Consider the following 21,896-nt stretch of genomic DNA (forward strand, 5'->3'; position numbering starts at 1 on the left):
GAGATGGGAAGAATTTCACAGCCTTTCCCAGACTCCCAGCAGCTTTCCCAAGGAAAAAGATTTCCCTTCTCGAAGGAGACGCAGCACACTTTAAAAGTTGCAAGCGCGGCCACGAAGGCTGTGAAATTGGTTCTTCAAACCGCAGCCGGGAAGCGTTGCGTACGGCCTGTCTCCATCACCTGGCTCCCAGGCGGTCGGGGGTTCCTCAGGCGCAGAGCACCCTCTGGTGGGAAAAATCACAGTTGTCCAAACGAGAGCAAATCCACCCGTGGCACAAGACCAGGCTCCGTCAAGACCTTCTGGGAGGTGGGTTGCCACCCCACAGAGCTGCTTCACTGTGCCCCCATGCAACACAGCCCTTGTGCCCCTGCGCGCTGCCTGCCCTGGTCTGTGTGCCCAGCGTGCCCGCTCGCTCTCCCTGAGCTTCAAGGGAGCGATCCCTTCTCCTTCAGCCACTTATAGCCCCCCGTGGGTACAGGGTCTTTCAGCCGGACCACGTCCCTGCCACATGCCAGCTGATGGCCTGGCTGCCAGGGTGCTGCTGGCAGCAACTCTCACTGTAAAAAGGCAATTTGTAAGTAATCACTCCCTGATTTTGAAGTCTTTGTAGCCATGATAACCACGGGGCCGGACAGGAACGGGTCACACTCCCCAGACTGCCGCAGTCCCCGTTGCCTTGGCCTTCACAGTTGTCACACTCGCCAGTGAGGCTGTGGCTCCTTGGGGAAGGGGAGGAGCAGCGTGTGCACCCACTTTTCAGAATAACAGTGCTTCTGCTCTGCCTGGGCTCTCCAACTGCTCTCACAAAGCAAGCGGCAGTCACAAATTTGAAGCGGCCCTCAGCAAAAAGGGCACAGGCAGCGGCGCAGCGCTTCCAGTCCCTGGTTAGTCACGGAGCTGCCACATGACACGGGGGTGCGCCCCATCGCGTCACCTCCCCTGCCCCAGCTTCTACCTTACAAGACCCACCAGCACCAGGGAGGTGGGACCCACATCTCAGCACTCGCTTGTTCGGCCCCAGTCCCGGAGCGGGGACATCCCACCCCACCTGGCTCTGTAGGGCCCTGTGTGAGGCTGTGGGTGCAGGGCTCGTTTCTCACAGGGACCGCAGTCATCTGGTGTGGCCAAGAGCCGAGGGGACATCGATTAAAAGGCAGATTCTGCCTCAAAACCTCACATTGTAAACATGGGGCAGGAGGCACCTTTTGTGCCTCAGGCCATTTCCCTGCCCCTGGCCGAGCTGCTGCCCAACCAGTGCTTCAACCCAGCTCTGGGTGTGTTTCCTCTTGAGTAAACACAGGAGGTTCCCCAACACCTTTCCTGCAGGTCCCCACCTGCTCTCCGGCACGGCGTTCGGCTCCCAGCGCCGCAGCAGCTCCCGGGAAATGCGTTTCCTTCCCCGCCTCGGCATCTCGGCTGCCCTGGGCATCGCCGCCTTCCTCAGCTGGAGGCTGCTTCTCCAGAGCCCGGCCACCGGCCAAGGAGGTAACGTAACACCTGGGCACCACAGCGGTCCTGCACGGCTGGCAGCATTTCTGTGGCTTTTTTTTTTTGAGGTTCTTGGTGGGCAAACACCTACAGCACAGAAAATACCGTTTGCACAGCCCTGGGGGCAACAAAAACTGTGGAGAAAGTTGGGGTGGAGCTGTCTTTTATGTCCTTAGTGGGATCATTGGCCCCAGGTGTGGCGGGGAAACCAGGTGTCAGAGTGCTGGAGGTGACTCCCAAAACCTTTGCTGGGAAGGGTGAAACGCTGTCGGGGAGGCAGGAAGGAGGAGGGGCAGGGAAACTAGCGATTAATGCCTCTCTTGCCTAAAAAATGCATTCCTCCTTTCCAGTCCTGGTCAATCCAGGGCAAAGTCATGGCTAGAGTTTGCAGACATTGTCGTTGTGGGGCTGGGTGAGTGGAAGAGCAGAGCCCAGGGTGGCTTCAGGCACTGCTGCATTTCATCCTGTGTTCCCGGCGTCCTTTCCCTAATTTTAACTGCGCTTCTCTTCCCTGTGCAGTTGAGCCTCCCTCCCTGAGCCTCCCCAAATCAGTGGGAAATATTTAACTTCCCAAGGCCCCGGGAGAAATCGTCAAGCGAAGTGTCTCCCCAGGGCTGCCAAACGCCCGCACTGAGCAGACGGGGCAGACGTGTGCTGCTGCTGCTGCTGCTAAAAAAAAAACATAAATAGCAAGGCAGGCCTTCATCCTCTGCATTCAAACCCACTCTGGCCCCTTCACATCAAAAAGAAGGAGATAAAAATAAGAAGGAAAGCTGAGATCTGAGAAATTAAACCGGCTGTCATACAGCCTTTTTATTTGCTTTCGCCTCTTATAGCTGCTCTCTTGTCTTCTCGCTTCTGTTTGCTTTTTGCTTTGTATTTGCTCTTTCCTTTTTATCTACCGGCGAAAAAATGTACTTATGGAAATGATGCAAGAAGTTACGTCATTTGGATTTCTACATAGCCCCGAGCCATTGAGAATCATCTCTTGCTGTCGCATATGTTTGGTAGCTGATGTTAACCAATTAACGGATGCAGAAGGGGTCTGCAGGGGGTGCATATTTGTAGCTACAAACCAATTTATGGCTCCCCGGTCTCTCAGGCTGTTTGTGACGCTCTGTGGCAAACTCACCTCAGTTAAGCTCAGTCGAAAGCAAGGCGTTTAAAGCGAAAATTAGGATTTAGTGGAGAACGGGGCCCGTGGCACAAAGCTACGGTCAAGGTCAGTGCTCAGACACGGCGGTTTGGGGAAAGCAAGGTCTGGGTGTCCACGAGCCCACACGCTCACAGGGACAGAAACCCATTTCCCGGCAAATCCGAGCTCTTTGCCAGGCAGGGCTGGTCTCACCTCTCCTCCCCCTCTCCTTCGCTCACGCTCTGTCCTTTCCACACTGGAATAACCGGAAAAAAGCCTGCCACAGCATCCTGCACTGGGGTGCCGGCTCAGGGCAGAGGCCCACTATGCGCTTTTCTTACCCCCATCTTCAAATGGTGTTTTGCAGGTGACCTGGTCCCCAAGGCAGAGGAGGGCTTCACTTTGACGCTGGACACCTTCCTGCACGTTCAGCAGCTCAGGAAGAAGAGACTGAGAGCTTTCTGCGGACGATCAGGCAAAGTCACCACGCTGCCAAGGAGCCGGGAGGAGAGAACCCGCCTGCTCTCCAGTTTGAGGGTGAGCACCAAGCTGGACCTCCTCTACTGCCAAGCGCCATCGACAGGGATCGAGGAATGGCAGCAGCTTTTGAAGAAGCTAGAGGAGAAGGAAAACATGACGCTCCCGGTGCCGCTTCCCTACCCTCAGCGGCGTGCTCTGGAGATGCAGCTGGGTGAGTTCAACCTGACGGAGATCGAGGCCATGTTGGGCTCCTACACCAAAGTGCTGTTTGTCAGGGACCCTTTCCAGAGGCTGATCTCCGCCTTCATGCAGGGCATGGGAAGCAGCCCTTCCTTCAGCAGCTTCGTGCAGGACGTTTTAGATGGTGGACAGCACAACGCCAGCGTGACTTGGAAACCGCTTGTCAGCCTCTGCCGGCCCTGTCTCGTCCAGTATGACTACGTGGTGGTGTTTGGCTTCCTCAGGCAGGAGCTGGGTCACCTGCTGCGGCAAGCTGGGCTGCCAGCACACATCCTCCTCCCCAAGTTCACCGACACCCAGGTGCGGTGGACCTACAGCTGGTTATCAGAGCAGATGTTCAGCGAGCTGTCCCTCCACCAGAAGAAGCAACTGTCTCGTTTCTACCGCTGGGACCTTTCTGCTTTCCCGTTTTCTAGCAGTTTGCTGACAGGCCTCCTCAACGCCACAGAGACCTAGGAGAAATAACCCAGCTTGGAGGGACAGTTTTCGAGAGTATTAATCCAAACCCAAGTGCTTCAAGATACCAGCTGGGTCACAGGCCCTTGTTCCACAGCTGCACATTGCTCTTGTCCTTGTCACAGCTCCAAAAGGCGCATCAGAGAGCCAAGACAGACACCTGCCAGGGACAGGGTATCCAGGCTCTTCACGTGGCTGAAGTGCCTTTAAATGCTGCAGGAGCAGGCACTAGAGAAACGCATGGCACTGGGGCTTGGAAAACTGCATGAACTGAACTGTGGTGGGGTAAATGGCTCTCGGCAAACCTAGTGTTTTGGGGTGGGTTGGGTTGGATCTGCTGCAAATCACACCAGCATCCTCACATGTGCTGCCTGCGCTGCTGTTTCATGTTGTGGGCTGCCTTTTGAGCCAAGAGGTTCAGCAATGGCTTCTTCATGACAAACCTCCCCATGCAGATACAAGAAGCCCTCCCAAAGAAGCATGTCATCTGATGTCTGTCTACTCGGCACAAGTAGGTGAGGTATGACACAGGGTGGCACAGCCTCGTAGGGAACCACTGGTGATGTTCCCCATTCTTTGTGCTCCAGAAAGGCCCATCTTTTAGTCATATCTGTTCTGTGTTAACTGTTCCTGTTTTATGACCCTGCATCTCCTGCAACATTTAGGCTAAAGAGGGACCCAGGGACGTGACACGATGCTTGCTCCATTTGCAGGTTTGGAGTGAGGTTCCCCCCTTTAGAGGCTGACTCAAATGGGCCAAGCCTAGATTTCACCTGTACTCGCGAGCCCTGAGACAAGGATATGGCAGTTTCCACGATGTACCAGCCACGTCATGCAGCCAGCCAGACTTCCACCTTGTCTCAGCAGCAGGTGGGCCCAGTGGAGGTGGCTAGAAGCATCAGGACGCATCACTGTGCTGCTACGGAAAACACGACGCAGCTACTGTAAGCTCCTCCTGGCAGAGAGCTGCCAGGGACTCTGCTTTCTTTCGGACTTGGCTGCCAGTGTGGCCAGGCGGAGGCCCAGGTCCTCCAGCTGTGTCCGGCTGGGTAGCCTGGAGCAACCACCCGCCCTCCCCCAGCCTTGGCCACTGAGCTGGTCTGCCTCGCAGCCTCTGGGAAGGGTCCGTCCTCGCCAAACACCACGGATGAGCTGGAGTTGTCCAGCTTTCAAATCGTGACAGACTTTTACCAAAACATATTAGTTTCCAGAACATTTTTTAGCTTTATTTTGCAATGTTGTGACATTCACAGAGAATTCTGCATACATTCATGTGACAAAGACGCCGATTTGACAATGCTCATTAAAGAACGATAGTGAAAGATGTTGATTAGAACTGACCGAAAACTATTACTGAAAACTTGGCCTCCTCCCTCTCTCATCAAGGGACATGTAATTAATAGCGTTAAGACACCAGATCAGATGGCCTCCTTTCACCCTCTCACAAAATATCCAGCTACAGCAATTATTACTCAAGTGCCATTATTGTGCGTAATACTTTACAGTCTAGCAAGATGGCGTAGTTCCACTTCCAACAAAACACTTCTGGAAGGAGAAAAGCAGCAAATCTCCAATTATAGGCAACATTAGTCATGCATCCATGCTGTATTTCACTGAAGATTATTAGGAAAAGAACGTTTTTCTCTTCCTAAGTAGCTTTCCCTTCTTCAGCAATCACAATTCCTGAAATCCCAGGCAGCAAGCTGTGCGTGAAGAGATCCGACGCAGCATCTCGCAGGGCACAGTGCTGTGCCCACACCGCAGGAGAGCTGTTCTCGGACAGCTTTATAGCACAGGCCACGTTTTAAGTCAGGCTATACTCTAGCGGCATTATCGCCTCCTCCCAGCCCTCCGCAGTGGGTCTCAGTCCTTCCCCAGGGTATCCAGCACTTAGCTCCATGGGAAAGCAAGGTATGAAATGTTAAGGTGCTGAGAGGTGAAATGAAAACCACAGCTTCGTGTTCCTTAGGCTCCCTGTCCCACCCACAGCCCAGCCAGGTATTATGTTGGGATATCTGTAAATTCCTGTTAGTCCTTTCCCTAAACCCTCAAAACCAGTTTCTGTAATTACTTTGTAACCCTAATTTTATATCATTGCCCTCCCCCCTGCCCCCGGCTGTTTGATATCAGCTACATTCAATTCCAGTGCATCCCTAAAGGAAGATGTTTCCTCCTCCCATCAGCCAGTGGCTGTGGAAGGGTAATAAGAGGGCCCTGAGCTGGGGTGGGCTTGAGGGCAAGGACGGGTGCCTGGGAAACAGTGATGCTGCAGCAAAAATGGCTCCGCAGGCCAAGGTCTGCACTGAACAAGCCCACTCTGGCCTTTGCGTATAACACATAATTTGGCAAATACATATCAAATTAATGTACAAAGTGAATAATGAAAGAGACACTTGATAAATTTAGTTTAAAAACATTTCACCTGACCAGGCAGTCACCACTGCTATATGAGAGACCGCAAACCCATTCTGAAACGATGAAAAAGGTGCTCCCAGAACCGTGGGGGATAAAGAGCCCTTACTCATCCTCTTAGCGACGTCCCGTCGTGTCCCAGGGCTCTCACAGGGAGCGGGCCTCTCAGGATCGCTGGCAGCTTTCCTCTGAGACGATGCTGGAAGCTCTTCGATATCACACTCTTTGCCTGCAGCTCCCCATGTTGCATATTAACACACATTATGTTCCCTTCGTACTTCTTGGTCTGGTTTGAACGAGCGTGTCCGGTGATCCCACGAGGTTGAATGTCGCAGGAACAGTGCCGATACCAATCTACCTTACAAAATTTGTATTTTGCATCCCTTCCTGGGCGTTCAAGAAGGGGAATACACAGCATCCAATAGCTGTTCTTGCACACAAATAACCACGTTTTCTTCTCTAAGAGGTTTTTTACATATCGCCAACTTTCAGGAGGAAACAAAAATGCATTCTTGCCAGTACCTCAGAGCTTAAGAAACACCAATATCATATTTCAATTAATAAAACAATTACATAGCAAGCCCAGCAGGCACAAAATACTTTCTGCAACTCACATATACAAATGCCCTTTTTCCAGATGGTAGAACTATAATATTTTAAGCTGAGAAATAAATCTACACTTTTCCAAACTATATGCCCTGGAGTGCTTCAAAAAATATTTCAAACTGTGCATACATTGTTAAGTCCTAAGATGGAGGCCAATTTTAAGCAGGATGTATGTGAGCAAAATTTTATATAAGGCAATGGAGTTACATCCTCTTGCACCATATTTTTTGATGGCCCTAGGAGTGCAAAAATAGAAAAAGGACATTTTCATAAAGCTGTGGGCCAGAGGAACAGATAAACATTTGCACATGATGAGCAGGTACAGTACACGGCTGCCATCATCTAGAGATAACATGATGCTACAGTGTTAAAACTGACGGTGACAAAACCTGAGAAGAAGGATGCCCAGCATTAAATCCAACGCGAAAAATGCATTCAACCCAAAAGGCGTGAGGTCATCACATAGTCAGCACATTTTTCAAACAAGCAGTCCCTGTAGCAAAACATACCCATTCTCTTACATTCAGCAAAATTTAGAGTTGTCTTGAAAAGGCGGCTAAGGCCATAGCATGACAGCAAGGGACGCACCCTAGAGGGCACCCAGAGTCAACTAACCCCCAGCTGTGTCCGTCCCAGACCTGCCCCTTGCCTGGGCTGGTATAAATTGCCTTGGGAACAATGATGAGTAACTTTCTCCATTACTCCAAGGTGTCCTCTCCTATTTAAAAGATGGAGGAAAGATGTGGAGGTACAGGGGGAAAGAGGCTGAGTGTGTCAAATGAATCAGCATCTTGCTGGAAGTCCTCTTGGTATCTCTAGATTTTGTCTTTAATCAGAGAAGACAAGGTAGCATGGGAACTAAAAATTCACTAAAGCCCTGGTATAGACAAAGCAATCCTCATTTAAGCTAGGATAAATCAGCTATTGGTCACATTTTAGGGTTTTCCTCTGAATAGCTTTTGTCACATTGGTAAGACCATCATTCGTTAGCTCATATCAAAATGCCTCTTCATCTTCCTCTAGTGTATATCTGTCTTTGTGTGCAGAGGGGACACAACAGGGTCCAGCCCTCAGTGCCTCTCATGCCTTCCCCCATCTCAGCTAGAGGACTGTTTGTCTGGGTTCAATGCATTTAAGTCCTTCTTGGCATAGCATCGCAAGGTGATCCACCTTTTCCCCGTAGTAGGAAAAAAAAACCAAACAAAACCACCACTCTGCCATTTCATATTGTCAGGTAATAAGCATGTCACCCATCCTTACAGCAATTTTAAATGAAACCTGTAAGATTTTTCAATTACACCTGGATAACATCACCTTCCGCTTACTCTTCATTTGAATTTATATCACAGCTATGATCCGGCAGCAATTCCTTCTCCTAGAGAAAACAATGATTGGACAATTAAATGTGAAAGCTCCATGAATCAGTGGATGAGCCACACGAACACCGATTTTTTTTTTTTCCATTGAAGTCCTACTGCCTTGTGGTCCCTCTGTTGTAAGCTCAGTTTCATGAGGAGAGTTTGCTCCTCAAACTTCCCTTTTACACACGCACAGACCATGGCTTAAAGGTCCCTGGCTCAGCAGAAGGGCACTGTAAAGAGGAGGAAAAAAAAAAGTTAGCAACAGCAGCAACAAATAAAGGTCCTAGCCTGGGTTTGGCGTGCCCCACCATGCTCCCTTTGAGGTAGGTGACTTTGTCCTGTTGAAGATCTGAGCTCATATCCCAGTCTTTCAAAACTCAGAGATGTCTGTCTCATGGCACTTCTATTAGAGGCTGTGCCTGGCTCTGGGTGAAGGCCTGATGGTCAACAGTTTGTGCAAGTTCTCAAAGCCATTTCTGTGTTCTTCTCCCCAGAGAGGGATGAAAGCATTAGGTTAGAAGGACTAAGATATCCAGGTTTTGCTGTTAACCACAATGGGGTTCAAGCTGACAAAAGCCTGGAGGATGCCCATGCAGACAGACAGCTGTGTTTTCTGAGTCACAGGAATCAGCAAGACCCTGTGCAGGGACCCGCTCCTATGCAGCCCTGCCACAATACAGTGACAAATGAGTCGTCCATGAAGAGACACTGACAGGGTTGAATCCTGCACTCCTTCAGATCATGCCCACAGCCTCTAAGGGGACCCCTGTGGTCATAACATTCAGCAGAACTGAGCACTCTCAGTAACACTTTCCTCTCCCTCCCTCCTTGAGAGACACCACTAAATCACAGAGTGGGCCTGCAAGTTATGTTAGTGGTGGTGATCCCCTAAGAGATGAGCATCAGGACAAGAAGTCAGTGTCTTTGTTCTACAAAGAGTACCTGGAGGATGGAGGGATGAACTGCAGCTTCAGTGATACTGTATGGCAGCCCTTCCTGCAACGGCAACCCTAGCAATGCTGGTCTGTGGATTTGTCTCTCATTTGGTGGCACATGAAGGGTAATAACCATGAAATAAACACCAGTTGCTTAAGTAGGGCAACATCCTGCCCTAATCCCAGACCTGGGCCACTGTGACCAGCACACACACTCTATGTGGGCTAGGCTGGCTAGGGAACAGACTATGAAACCAGAAGCCATTACCATTTTGGTGAAGATGTCCACACAAGCATTGCGGATCCTCTCTGGGGTGGCAGGGCTGTCCAACCTGAACGGTTCAGTCAGACCAGAGTCCTTCCTCGCTGAGTAGATGGCATCTTTAATGGCATAAAACACTGAGGCAGACAGGAACAGAGGTGGCTCTCCCACAGCCTAGACAGAACAAAAGCAAGAGTGAGACTGCAGCCCAAAACAGTCCTGGCCCTGGAAAGAATAAGGCGGCCAAGAGAAAGATGAGCAAGCCCTACTTGACGATCAGGAATAGTCCTCTTTTTTCATTCCTTCTTTGCAACTTCTCAGTCTCCCAGATGTGATCAGGAAGGGAAGGCCAAGCCAAAACAGCCCCTTGCCTTCCAGATGTGAACTTCAGTCTACCAGATGTGAAACACAAAGCTAAAACAGCCTCCACTCTGCCAGGTGTGATTAGCCAGGAAAGGCTGAGCTTAAAAAAACCCCAATCCGTTTACAGAAAAGACAGTAGGAAAACATAAGCAAGGCTGCTATAAAGGAAAAAGGAACTAACCCATTCCCACAACCTTTTGGATAGTGCTTAAACTGCAGCAAAGGGAATTCAGATAGGGCAGTGGTGAGTTGTCTAGGCAGAGAGCATGATGCTCCATCACTGGAGGTCTTTGCAAAGCAGCAGGAATGCCTCCCTCGTGGATTACACAAGTACTATCTAGTACTGAGATCCCTGCCAGCCCCTTTTTATTTCTTTCTGTCATCAGCACTAATCACCCAAATAGTTCTCCTCATTGATAAAGATGTTCCTGTGGATGGATGGAGAGGACAAGGGAAATGGTAAGGAGCCACACCAGGCACATACAGATAAGGATGCTGGGTGGCCTCTCTAAATGCTCCATTGAACCATAAGTAAAGCAAATTCGTTGATGCTGTACATCCAGCCCTGCTCTGTGCAGCCCTCACTAACTGCAGAGAACAGCACTGAGTGCAGTGGAAACAGCTGAAGGACACGTGGATTAATAATGGACCTTTAAGGGTGACATGAGCACTGTGAAACAGTAAAGCAAGCAAAACACAAGATCTTGGTATGTCAGATCTGGGGAAATGACACTGCTGAAAATGTTATCTGCAGTGGTGGCTCTGGTGCCAGGGAAGGGCAACCAGGGAGCTGACATGCAGGGGGAGGCTGGCAGCCTCCGTTGGAGCAGAGCCAGCACAGTAAACCCACTTCAGTTCTCTCTAATGGACAATCAGTGCAGCAACTTACAGGTTTTTTCAGTTCTTCCTAATTATGAAAGATACTATATGTATTTCTGGTAGGAATGGGAGAACATCCTGACCCCAGAATAAAGCCAGCATAACAAGATTAGCTATTTAGACACATGCATCATTACTTTATCACACTCAGCTTCAGCTTCACGGAATTATAGAGCAGTAAGAGGCCTGCATATCTCACAGGTATACCTTGGATGAATACACCGCCTTGCTGTTTGGACAGTCACGGAGAAGAGACACATAGAATTCTGTTGGGATATCTCCAAACGCTGGGATTTTGTACATCCCAGGCCCTCGAGTGTACAAGTTCCCTTCAGGAGAATAGCGCAGTTCCTCCATGGTGAAGAGCCCAAGGCCTTGGACAAATGCTCCTTCTATCTACAAACACATCCAAACAAGGTTACATTTTTTTTTGTTGTCATTCTTCCCTGCACAAGAACAAACAGCGATGATTTCCACTGGAGTTTTCAGCCCTCCCCTCCTGACTGATTTCCCACTTTTCATCTCTAAACGCTTGTCCCTTCTGCTCAGTACAACTCAGCACCTTTGCACAATTCCTGTGTTCCCATACAGATGTGGCTGCATTTCCATGGCAGGTGAAGCAATTTACAAACACACGCAACCAGATATGCTGTAAACGCAGGACAGGAATTTTGTGATGAAGCAAGTGAAAAAAAAAATCAATGCTAAAATATCGATTCCTTCACAGGCAGATTAACACTGAATGAGTTGTACTTGCTGATAATTCAAAGGACAAGAAGATTAAAAGAACTGAAGACGACATATCTGAAGACATACTATTTTATGCTTTCTATTTCTAAATGCTTTCCTAAACACTGCGTGTTCTCAGGTCACCACCACAGACACCTGCGAAAACATGTTCATATCCATTCAAGTACTAAAGACTTCTTTGCATAGTTTTTCTACTGTGAATTTTAGAAGAAAAAATAAAGAAAGAAGGGGAGCAACTATGAGACGAGGGTGTCCTTGAACAACCCTACATGAAAAAGGTCTGCTCTCTGTGCCCACGGAGAGATCCAAAAGGCAGACCAGTCTAAAGATTTGGCACAAACAGTCATGAGCCCAATTCTATGTACTTGTGTTCCTGAAGTCATACAACATCCTTTCTCTCCTCTGCCCCCAAATCCTCTGCAGCTATTCATGGAAGGACACAGGAAATTGAGATCTCTGACAGGCTGCATATAGCCCACCTCTTTACTCGCAGATCCAAACTGACAGGCTGTGAAGACAGAAAGGCTCCTTCTCCCCTTGGATACTTCCAAACAAAGTCTCTTTCAGAAAAAATGTTGTTTTCAAAGAAGTTTTATTTTAACTATAGCAGAGCTCTGCAATTCGTGCTCTCCTGTAAACCTCAAATCCTGCAGCAGTTTCACTGGAGTTACACTATAACAACATCTAGAGTTAGCAAGGGAGCTAAGATGGCTAGATGAGCATGTGCAAATAGCTAACAATTCATCTCATGGTTTATCAAACAACCCTGTGTTTATTACCTTTATTTGCTGAGAGGTATAATTGTGATTATTACTGCACAAAATGTGGAAGTAAGCTTGTCCCTATCCAAGCAATTTGCAAGCTGAGTGACTGGTCGAACTTCCTATTGAGATACCTACACAGCAGTAGCTGGAGGACAGAATCTACCACCCTAACTCTTTATTCACAGAAGAATTTTAATTTAATTAAATGGGACTTGATATTGACAGATAGGCGTATAAAAATCAGGTGTGGGATTTAGTATCACATACCACATTGTAGAAACTAAGTCTGGGATGAGGTTATTCCATCCAATAATATAGTATTACCTGGATTCATTCCTTAGGTAAGGCAGATGCTGAAAACCTCAGTGTGGTGGTAACTGGAGAACATCCTGTAGTCTAAATATCTAAGGCAAAAAAACCCCAAATAATAGAATATTTGCCTACATCATTCTGCACTCATTGCATAGTGAAGTGTAGGTCAAACTGGTTTTCATGGCTAGCCTAAAATGCCTCACTGGATACTCAAATTTAAAATGCTCTGTTTGCAAAGGCACAACCTGGAGAAGGATAATGGCTCATCTAGAAAAACCCGAGAGTAGTGTGATCACTTTAACATGGTGGAAATAACAACACTATTTCACTTACCTGTCCTATATCTATGGCTGGGTTCAGACTGGTACCAACATCCATAACAATGTCTGTGCGAATGTTCTAAAAGGCAGAAATAAAGAATAAATCAGCACGCAACATTGGAACTGGTACACCGTAGTCTTGTACAAGGAGGAGTAATGTATCCAACTGCTACCCACACTTCGCCAGTCTTCAACAATCTATCTCAGCTCAACCCCTCCATATTGACTTTTCATCTGAGTTCATCCCCAAAGTAAATCAAAGGAACTCACTGTTTTCCCCAGAGATTCAATGGACGCAATTTATATTAGTTCCAAGCTGTTAGCTTCAGGGTTCTATACCTGGGCATAACCAACTAGGTCAGATTCTGGTGACATTTTCTTTCTTTTTTTCTTTCTTTCTAAAAGTCTTGACTGCTATTTTTAATGATTAACTCAATTCCAGTATGTTTCTGATCTTTTGTGCTAACACTGTGCTGCTATCTCTTACTTAAGCAAATCCAATAACTTTCGCAATCATTCATTAAGCCTCCTAATATGCCCGCAAGGTAGATAATTATCGTTTTATTATACTTTACAGATTGTTGCACCGTGGAACAGAGGAGTTAAGAAATTTACTGAAGGTCACACCAGACCAATGACAGAGCTAGGAACAGGCTGACACCCAGTATTTGTTCTAACTCTCTGTGAATGTTTCCTTCACCTAAACACACAGGGCTATTTCACTGCTGACCCCCTCACCTTGTGGTCACCCGTCAGGCAGTCTATCTCAACCTCGGAGCAAGCAACGCCATAACTGAAGTAGGAGAATGGTTTCCCTTCATTCTTTTCAAAGTTATAGCCAAGGTCAGGAATTCTTGATACAAAAAAAAAAAACAACCGACATTTCATTCTGCGAGCAGTCAAGATGAATATAAACACATTGCAACTTATTGAAATCCTTATTCACCTTTGTTTCATCCCTTCCATCAAGCCCATGCAAAAACAAAAAGTGTAAACAACTATAAATAGAAATTTGCTAAAGCTGCCCTGTATTCCAAAACCTGACTGAAACTATCAGACTATTTTAGCCATCTTTATTTTCCCATGAATCTCAGGGCTTGTGATGACTATTATGAACTCACTCCCATCAATCCAGTGGCAAATCTTTTGCTTTTAGAGTGCAGTTGAACGTTTCTTGGAGGTCGTTAAATTTCACAACATAATCAAGTTGAGCCAGGAACTGGATTAAGCTAAGAATTGATTTTAAGCACGGTTCATGGCAAACTTTCTATCTGGCTACTTATACTTTATCTGAAAACTGGTTTATTAAAATACTGACAGTTGCTTAGTTAAGAGAAAAACACATTTCAGAGATGCAACAGAAATGAGCTCATATTTTATTTTAGTCCTAAATAGGCTCTTCTCAACATTGTGTTTAGTTTTTTATGTCAAGCCCTCTGCCTCAAAGATGATGGATCTCCCTTTTCTTCCAGCAGTAAATCTGACTAACAAAAGCGCTTCATTTCAGAACTGCGCAGAAACCAGCAAGAGTTTAAAGTGGGAGAATGAAATTGAAACACCGTTATCAGCTTCATGCCACAGCAGACAGGATACCATTCCATCCAACTGCCCTAAGTAGCTTTGTCCTCAAGGACAACCCCTGCCCCCTTTTTACCCTGCATGACAGTTCTAGTGCAACACTAAGTCACGAGGCTGACACAGAGCAGAGCCCCAGGCAAAGCTCCGATTTCATTTATGCCTCCTCAGACCTGCGTCAGCTAGAGTGAAGTTAGATCCGTTTCAGATTTACATGAGCTCTGAACTTGACCCCAAGAGCTGTGCTCCATCAGGAACCGATTCTCCCCAACCAGGAAAGTATTAACATTTCTAGGTAGGAAAGGGCATGCAGCCTTAAGTTAGAGCAGTGACAGAGGGATAAGGTCTGTAAATCCTCCCAGAATTTCCCTGGATGCAATCCATGCAATCAAGTAAGAACTGTGCCTCTGCAATTTGAATATTCACTCACCTGTGAAACCCCGTGGCTGACAGGCTAACACAGCTCTCATAGGCAGCTTTAATCTGTCAAAGTGAACAAGAGTTTGAAAACAGTAATTGTCCAACCAGTCCCTGCAAAATAGCTACCCCAAACACATTTCCAGGAGAGTATGAATAGAAGGTGTTAAGTGACAGACAGCTGTCACGCTACTCAGCGCCACCAGTGCCAAGGCAAACATCATGATGCAGCTGCTTCCCCAAATAGCCCCAGCAGCAGCTACCAAGGGCAGAATTTGCCCATTGGCAGAGGGATAAGACTTGCTCTTGTTTGTTCAGCTCTCAGCTACAGGTTAGACTTTCAACCCCAGAGACAAAGTTTAAACTGACAGTCATCTTGACTTCAGTAAGGCCAGGGGAAATCCTATCCTGACTTCCAAATCACAAAGCCAAAGCTTCTCCCATGAAAAGAAGAGCTTGGATGTGAAAATGGCCTGAGAGCCTTACAGCACACTGATCTCTTATTATTGAAGGTATAGAGATATTGCAGCCAAGGAGCACTACAGGAGGTAGATGGCAGTTTAACAGAGTCATCTTCATCACAGAATCCCTTGACTACAAATCAGGTTTCTTCCAGTCCAGGACTGTAGCCTGACTACAAAGATATATGTAACCCCTCAAGAATTTTATTTGGTCACGTTTGTCATAGGCAAGACCCAGGATCTGGAGAAATCTCAGTAGTAAAGTCATAACTGATGTTTTGGGGATGCCTCTTGCAAGCTTTGTTTACTTCCCTTGCCACGTTTCTGTTTCACTGTCTCTGCTCAAACCTTTCCTAGTGAGATGCAAAAGGCCTGAAGGATATACCTGCATACAGGGTTTGCCAGTTAAAACAATTTCTGACAATGCCCACTTGTTTCGCGACAATTACAAACAGCTTACCCAGTCTTCCCAGGATCCTTTAGGATTAGACTGTTTGATCGGCTCAAGTCTTTTTAAGATAGTCTGACACGCATTCTAAAAACAGAGAAAAAGAAACAATATTTTAAGAATTGAAAAGTTAGCTTATAGTATTAAAAGCCCTGTAAGAGTTTCAAAGAACCTTTTGTTTAAATCAATATTGCCTTTAGGACTTTGGCATATCATAAAAAGGAACAAAGTTCACTAACAGATGTCTTGCTATATAGGAAGAAACATTGACTGAAAATTATTTTAAAACAGATTGTCTGTGCTGATAGCAGAAGGGAAACCCAAATACAGTACAGAACTTTCCAGACGATGACACAAAATATCAGAAGTCCACCCACTCATACAGCAACTTTATCTGTACCCTGTCATAGCAGGACACCTAAGCGTGTATCTAGCAAGATGATCCCATAACACTGGAAAAAAAAAAATACTCCTGCCAAAATTCAACCTACTGAGACAAGCCGTGCAGGCAATATAAACAGCCTCATGTTTTTACTTCAGAGGTTACACTTTGCCTTTTCTTTAAACCTGTGAATGACCGGTACTAAATTCCTCTTTTCAATGGAGAAGTCACATGCCCTGCAAATACATGCATCAGTAACTCCACCATGTCAGTGACAGTCATGATCACGCCATTGCTACAGAAGGATGTTTCTCTAAGTGTATCTACACTTAGAGGGCATTGGTTCTGGAGCACAGCCCACAAACCATCTGCTATTAATATTTGCAGCACAATATATTTGTTATAGATAAGGCCACATAAATTTCTAAGAAGCCAGCTATTTAAATAGATGATCATTTTGAGTAATCACAAGCACTCCACTTCAGAACTACAAAAGGACTGAAGGAGAGTTTCAAACAACTTAAATACAGTCGTTCACCATCTAACGCCACCAGTAGTTATAGCAGATAAAGAAGTTACGAGGTATCCTTAGGCTTGAATTGCTTTTTTTGATGATTACATTTTCCTTAAGCAATAGATAGATATACATTTACACACTTTTCATGTTCTGGAGTCCCAGCTTATAACCCACTAGTTTAAATAACTCAGCTTCCATACATGGACGGCCATTCCATTGATGTCCGCGCTGACAGATGCAGCTGTCGGGGACGTATTTGGGACAGTGTTCGTGCTGGTCTCACTGATGAAAATTTTGGAGGTGGGAATTCCCAGTGATCTGCTAGCAACCTGCAGAGCAAAGGTAAGCAATTGGTAAGCGGCTCTTCTTATATACAAGCGTTATCATTCATTGCTTACTGCTAGGATCCACACCACAACCTCTACCCTCCCCCATCTTGAATTTCATTTTTCTTGAAGACTCAGTTAATTTGGTGACTGAGAGCCTGCCAGAACATCGTTAAATTTGCCCTTCACAGACTGAATGTGTGCAAGCACATACATGTACACTTTTGCCACAATGACAGGCATGCACCTCACTATTGTGACACTAAATTCTTCTCTCAACAATTACAAGAATCAGAGGATAAAGAGCCCTATTACATTTTGCTTTCATTTCCCTTCCAAAGCAATGTTGCTCCCTTAGGCCTTTTTAACTATAAAGGCGTTAGTACATGGAGATAAACTTGTTTGCAGTATGACTAATTTTTGTATAAAAATATATGTAAACTGTAGTTTTATGGGATGAAAAGAAATTGCCAGAGAAGCTAGACTGAGACCATAACCTGCATTATCTACATAATAAGAGTTAAGATGATGGAGATTCTAATTCTTGTACTTAATTGTAATAACACTGTGGAAATCTAGGACTGCTGCTGAAACAATGAAGTCATTAGGAAGGAATTAGTCGCGATTTGTTACCCTATGCATGCACATAGAGGAAGCGTCTGAGGCAACTCTACAGAGTGAAAAGATGTCTTATTTGGTTAAGTTCAAACTCATTAGTACCTGGATCATTTTGGTGTGAAGTCCTTGACCCATCTCAGTCCCACCATGTGTAAGTAACACAGAGCCATCTGTATACACATGGACCAGAGCTCCAGCCTATAAAAGGGAACATTAATCCAAGAGTCATCACAAATGAACTAGTGAAGTGCTTGGCAGACTTCAGTTGCAAGATAAAAAGAGAATGAATCTGGAATTAGATCAATGTTGTTCAATGTAATTAAAGCCACTAGTTAACATCTGAGGTGAATTTGGTTTAGTGTCATCAACTCACTAGACGTTCCAATGACATGTCAAACCTCAGCCAGTATTTCCAGCTCAGAAAGCAGGAGAAGTAACCCAAACCTAGCCCTGTGAAACAGGCACGCACCCTTCACCTGAACTTGCTAACACCACTGACAGTCCATCAAGTCTGGTCAAACATAGGAACAGTGTTTCAACTCTTTAGGAAGAGAAAACAGGCAGGGAAACTGACATAACACAACACTGTGAAAATATATCTGCATTGCAGCACTTTTTTGACAGTATAAACTGGTAACTGTTGTGTTGCTCATTTCGGTTTGAAAAATGCGTGCTCTTTCTTAACTAATTTACCACTACTCTGAAAAGCACTAGTTTGGTACGAATGGAGGAGGGCCTGGGGGAGGAAGCATAAATCTAGCTTCTCTACTGCAAAGATGAATGACACTTACGAACCTGGTTCAGAAATGGGACAGTGAAGCTGATGCCAAATTTGGTAGGAATAATGCACATCCCTCTCTTCTTCCAACGATTCTGCCTGCAAGGGAAGAACATTATTTATATACTCATATGGCTTTCATCACAACTCAATACTATGCTTCCCTCTGACAGCTTCGGTATAAAACCAGAAATGAAATACCTGAAAATGCAATATAGACTGAGTTAATCAGTAATTTTTATGAAAGACTGTCTTTTTTTATGGGTCCCAACAAGAAGAGATCCAAAATGAAGACACTCCCCCAGGCATTATAGAAGCAATTGTCTGGACTACTAACTATTCAGTTGTATATACAAGACAATTACAAAAGACTATAAGGCAGTGGAAAGCCTTGATAGCCATCTGAAAACTCTAGCTAGACTCAACAGACCCACCTGCCCTTACAAAGTCATGTCATGCTAGGTCTTATTCCTGCCTTATCTAAGCTACTAGGTCACTGACAGAGGTTTCTTTCCACAGTGAGCCTGAAGGAATTTCAAATAGAGAAATTTTTAGAAGTCACTCTGCAAACATACGGGCTTACTTAACATTGCACAAGTTGCTAAGAGAACTTCAGAGGTTAGTAGGCAACATGTATACCCAGTAAGAAGACCACTCCAGAACACCTACTTGTTGAATTCTTCAATTAGTTTCTTCCTGGCATGATAGCTAGAGCTTGACAAACATTCATCCCAGCATCGTTGTAGAGTAAATCCCTCCAGTTTTTGGTTAAAATGAGTCAGGTCTCCTTCATTATAGAGATTGAGCTTCCGCACCTTCCCAAAGAGAAATATAAAGGAGATGCGAAGTTTAATACTTCAGACTAGGTCTTTTTAACGGATGGCATCAAAAGCATATTGGTTCCTAGTTTTACTCCTCTGCTCAATCTACAGAACAATAGAATTAACAGACATCTATCTGTTTGTGGAAAAAGGGGGACTAAGGCATTAAGGCTGGGAATTTTCAAGAGAGAATGGGACTTAAGTATGTTGTTAGTAAGATTAAGATACCTAGTGCCTTTGGACTTTGTTTGAATATATATCCTTAAAGCAGGTGTTACACAACTGAGGCTACTAAGGGAATTTAATGAAGCAGAAAATAATCCACGCTATAATGTGGCTGACATACAGAAAGTCTGAGATCCTGCTAAGGGCTTAGCAAAAATGAAGCAGAAGTTCATATGTTTAATTATTTTCTGTGGTTGTGTCCAGTTCTCAGAGCTTGTTCAAAGGCAGCACCGCCCTGAAATGTGTCAGTGATCTGTACCTCCTCAGGTGGCAGGCCACACTTCCAAGCGAGGTCGCTCATCCAGCACTCAGCAATCATCATTCCTTGGGGCCCTCCAAAGCCACGGAAGGCTGTGTTGGAAGGCAAGTTGGTCTTGCAAACAATGCCCACACTGCTGACATTGGGGATGTTGTAGGAGTTATCCAAATGTAATAGGGCTCTGTCCATAACCTGGTGAAGAGAATGAATGGAGAGGGACACATTTTACATGAATCACATGTCAGACTTCCCACTAGCTGCCAAAGCCAGGCTGGAAAGCTCTGAAGCTAATTTACACCAACAAGTACTTTCTCTTGCACTCTGCAGGTCTGCAGTCAACACCACTGGATGAGCACCGAGGTGCAGCCAGTATTCCCTCCCATTTGCAGTGGAGTGCTCAAGTGGTATCCTCCTGAAGGACAGGACAACAAACACACTTCTCTGTTGACACTTACGACCCTGGGACAGACTGAGCTTCGAAGTCCTTTGTTGACCCTGCGTTCATGCTGAGCCAAACTGCTACTAAATGCCATTACTCACCTGGAAGAACCAGAATCTTCTTTTAATTATACTGAGTAATCTGTTACTGGAAAAGAAGTCTTCCTGATATCAAGTGACTCAGCAGCTGGGCTATGGCAGTAAGGGCAACACTATGAAATAAAGATTTTCAATAGCCATATCTAAACGGCAAGATTTTAAATGTTTGTCCACTAATTGTCCAGATTGGGACAGGGTTAGAGCTTTTTTCTGGCTTGTGTTCCCAGACTTCCAGCAGCAGCACAGAGAGTAGACTTTACACATCCCAACTTTATTTCAACATGGAGCTCTTTCCAGTCCCCTGATTCAGACACAGTCAAAAAGACAATTTGCATAGATGCGCTCTCAACCAGGCCTTCAGTTTATGCAAACACACTTGCCTACCATTCGGCTCTGCGCAGCACCGACCACATTGCTAGCATCAAATGTGACTCCGGTAGAGCACTCTTGCAGTTCTTTCCCGCTGAAATGGATTCAGTTTTGCAGAAAATTATCAAAGACTCAGTGAACTAGAGAAAGCAACTAAAATAAACGTGACTGACACTAGGCTATTGGGTTGGTCACTCACATGACAGAAGAGTATTTTACTCATCGGTGCAAAAGTTCTTGGAGACAAACTCAGAACTTGGGCCCCTTCTTGCCCTTAGTGCTTGCAAACCCAATGTTAGCTTTAGCCAGTCGTTAACTAGCTTGTTGATTTAGGCACTCTGCCCTGATCAGCCTATGACTGGGATGTTTCTTATTCCAAGGAACTAGCTTTCACTAAAGCTGGGGAACTGTCAGTCATCTTGCATTGTGCAACAAGTTTCCCATCACAGCCCTCTGCAATGCAAAGCAAACTTTCTTGACCTTTTTGCTTAATCCAAGTTATTACGGCATCAATAAGAATTATGTGGCATGTGCCCAGGCAGGTCAGTTGGCTCAGAGAGCAGCTGTATAAGCTCCAAAAACTCATCAAGCTCTATTTTCAGTCGTGTCAGAGAGCAGGATGTGCAAGCAATGCTGTAGACAACAACTCTCTGAAGTCAGAGCAAAAGGTTGCACAGGGAAACATCTTATGCCTTATTAGCCATCAGAAAATTTTACTTACACCATAAGAGAGGTCTACAGAGTTGCCCCCATTGCTGTAGTATGACACCTCCAGACTCTTGACTTTCCCATTCTTCATGAAACCAACCTGTCAAGAGAGTCTCCTCAGTAATCCATTTTCTACAAAATGTTCTGTTTCGTGCTTCCCTCCAAAAACCAAATGGAACTCATACAGGCAAAAAGACTGACTATCCTCTGCTGTAGCACAGGACAAGCACAGGCTGCAACTAAGGAAGCCTCCTAGTAAAGGGTCCATGTTTGCATCTTAATCTTGCTCCAGAGAACTCTTCTAAAGTAAGTGCTGGGCACTTGTCACAGCCACACCTTCCTTAACAGGTTTGTGTTTTGAAAAGCAGGAGCAGTTAGATGAGGATTGAAGAGGAACAGAAATTAACAAAAAAAAACAGTAGTACAATACTGTAAACAAATGGGAGGGCACCTAAGAGCAATGTGATTGTCAACAAGGGTAAAGTCTTGGTTGCAAGGAAGAGGGAAGTACTTATGCTGAGGTCACAACAATGGAACCATCTGAGACAAAAGAACTTCTGCAGGACTTTAACAGGAAAAATGGTATAACCCAGCTGACCTGATCCATTTGCAGCAGGGGAGATCAGCAGTGAAACAACCAGAGCAGCAATTTTTTCACAGTGTCTTACTACTCTCTGATGTTTCAGGTGAAA

The 21,896-nt window shown here is 45.7% G+C and overlaps 2 protein-coding genes across 3 annotated transcripts in view; one reads left to right on the forward strand and one right to left on the reverse strand.

Annotated features, from left to right (window-relative positions):
- Nucleotides 1-1,345: 1,345 nt before the first annotated feature.
- LOC141740367 (carbohydrate sulfotransferase 8-like) lies at nucleotides 1,346-3,898 on the forward strand. The gene is made up of 2 exons (XM_074578967.1): nucleotides 1,346-1,485; nucleotides 2,991-3,898. The coding sequence occupies exons 1-2, from the start codon at nucleotides 1,386-1,388 to the stop codon at nucleotides 3,797-3,799; spliced, it is 909 nt and encodes a 302-aa protein (XP_074435068.1). The 5' UTR covers nucleotides 1,346-1,385; the 3' UTR covers nucleotides 3,800-3,898.
- Nucleotides 3,899-4,999: 1,101 nt separating this feature from the next.
- The window catches only part of XDH (xanthine dehydrogenase), a 53,981-nt gene continuing 37,084 nt past the window's right edge, over nucleotides 5,000-21,896 (reverse strand). For both annotated transcript variants that reach the window (XM_074578965.1, XM_074578966.1), the window contains 13 exons: nucleotides 21,218-21,304; nucleotides 19,591-19,782; nucleotides 18,955-19,100; nucleotides 18,303-18,384; nucleotides 17,610-17,705; nucleotides 16,764-16,892; nucleotides 15,677-15,751; nucleotides 14,769-14,821; nucleotides 13,502-13,616; nucleotides 12,777-12,842; nucleotides 10,825-11,013; nucleotides 9,382-9,549; nucleotides 5,000-8,408 (listed from right to left, as the gene is read on the reverse strand). In XM_074578965.1, the coding sequence (XP_074435066.1) occupies nucleotides 8,358-8,408; nucleotides 9,382-9,549; nucleotides 10,825-11,013; nucleotides 12,777-12,842; nucleotides 13,502-13,616; nucleotides 14,769-14,821; nucleotides 15,677-15,751; nucleotides 16,764-16,892; nucleotides 17,610-17,705; nucleotides 18,303-18,384; nucleotides 18,955-19,100; nucleotides 19,591-19,782; nucleotides 21,218-21,304 (1,449 nt within the window). In that variant the 3' untranslated portion in view covers nucleotides 5,000-8,357. The remainder of the gene's footprint in view (nucleotides 8,409-9,381; nucleotides 9,550-10,824; nucleotides 11,014-12,776; nucleotides 12,843-13,501; nucleotides 13,617-14,768; nucleotides 14,822-15,676; nucleotides 15,752-16,763; nucleotides 16,893-17,609; nucleotides 17,706-18,302; nucleotides 18,385-18,954; nucleotides 19,101-19,590; nucleotides 19,783-21,217; nucleotides 21,305-21,896) is intronic.

The sequence above is a fragment of the Larus michahellis genome, chromosome 3 (genome assembly GCF_964199755.1).
Source record: "Larus michahellis chromosome 3, bLarMic1.1, whole genome shotgun sequence".
NCBI lineage: Eukaryota > Metazoa > Chordata > Aves > Charadriiformes > Laridae > Larus > Larus michahellis.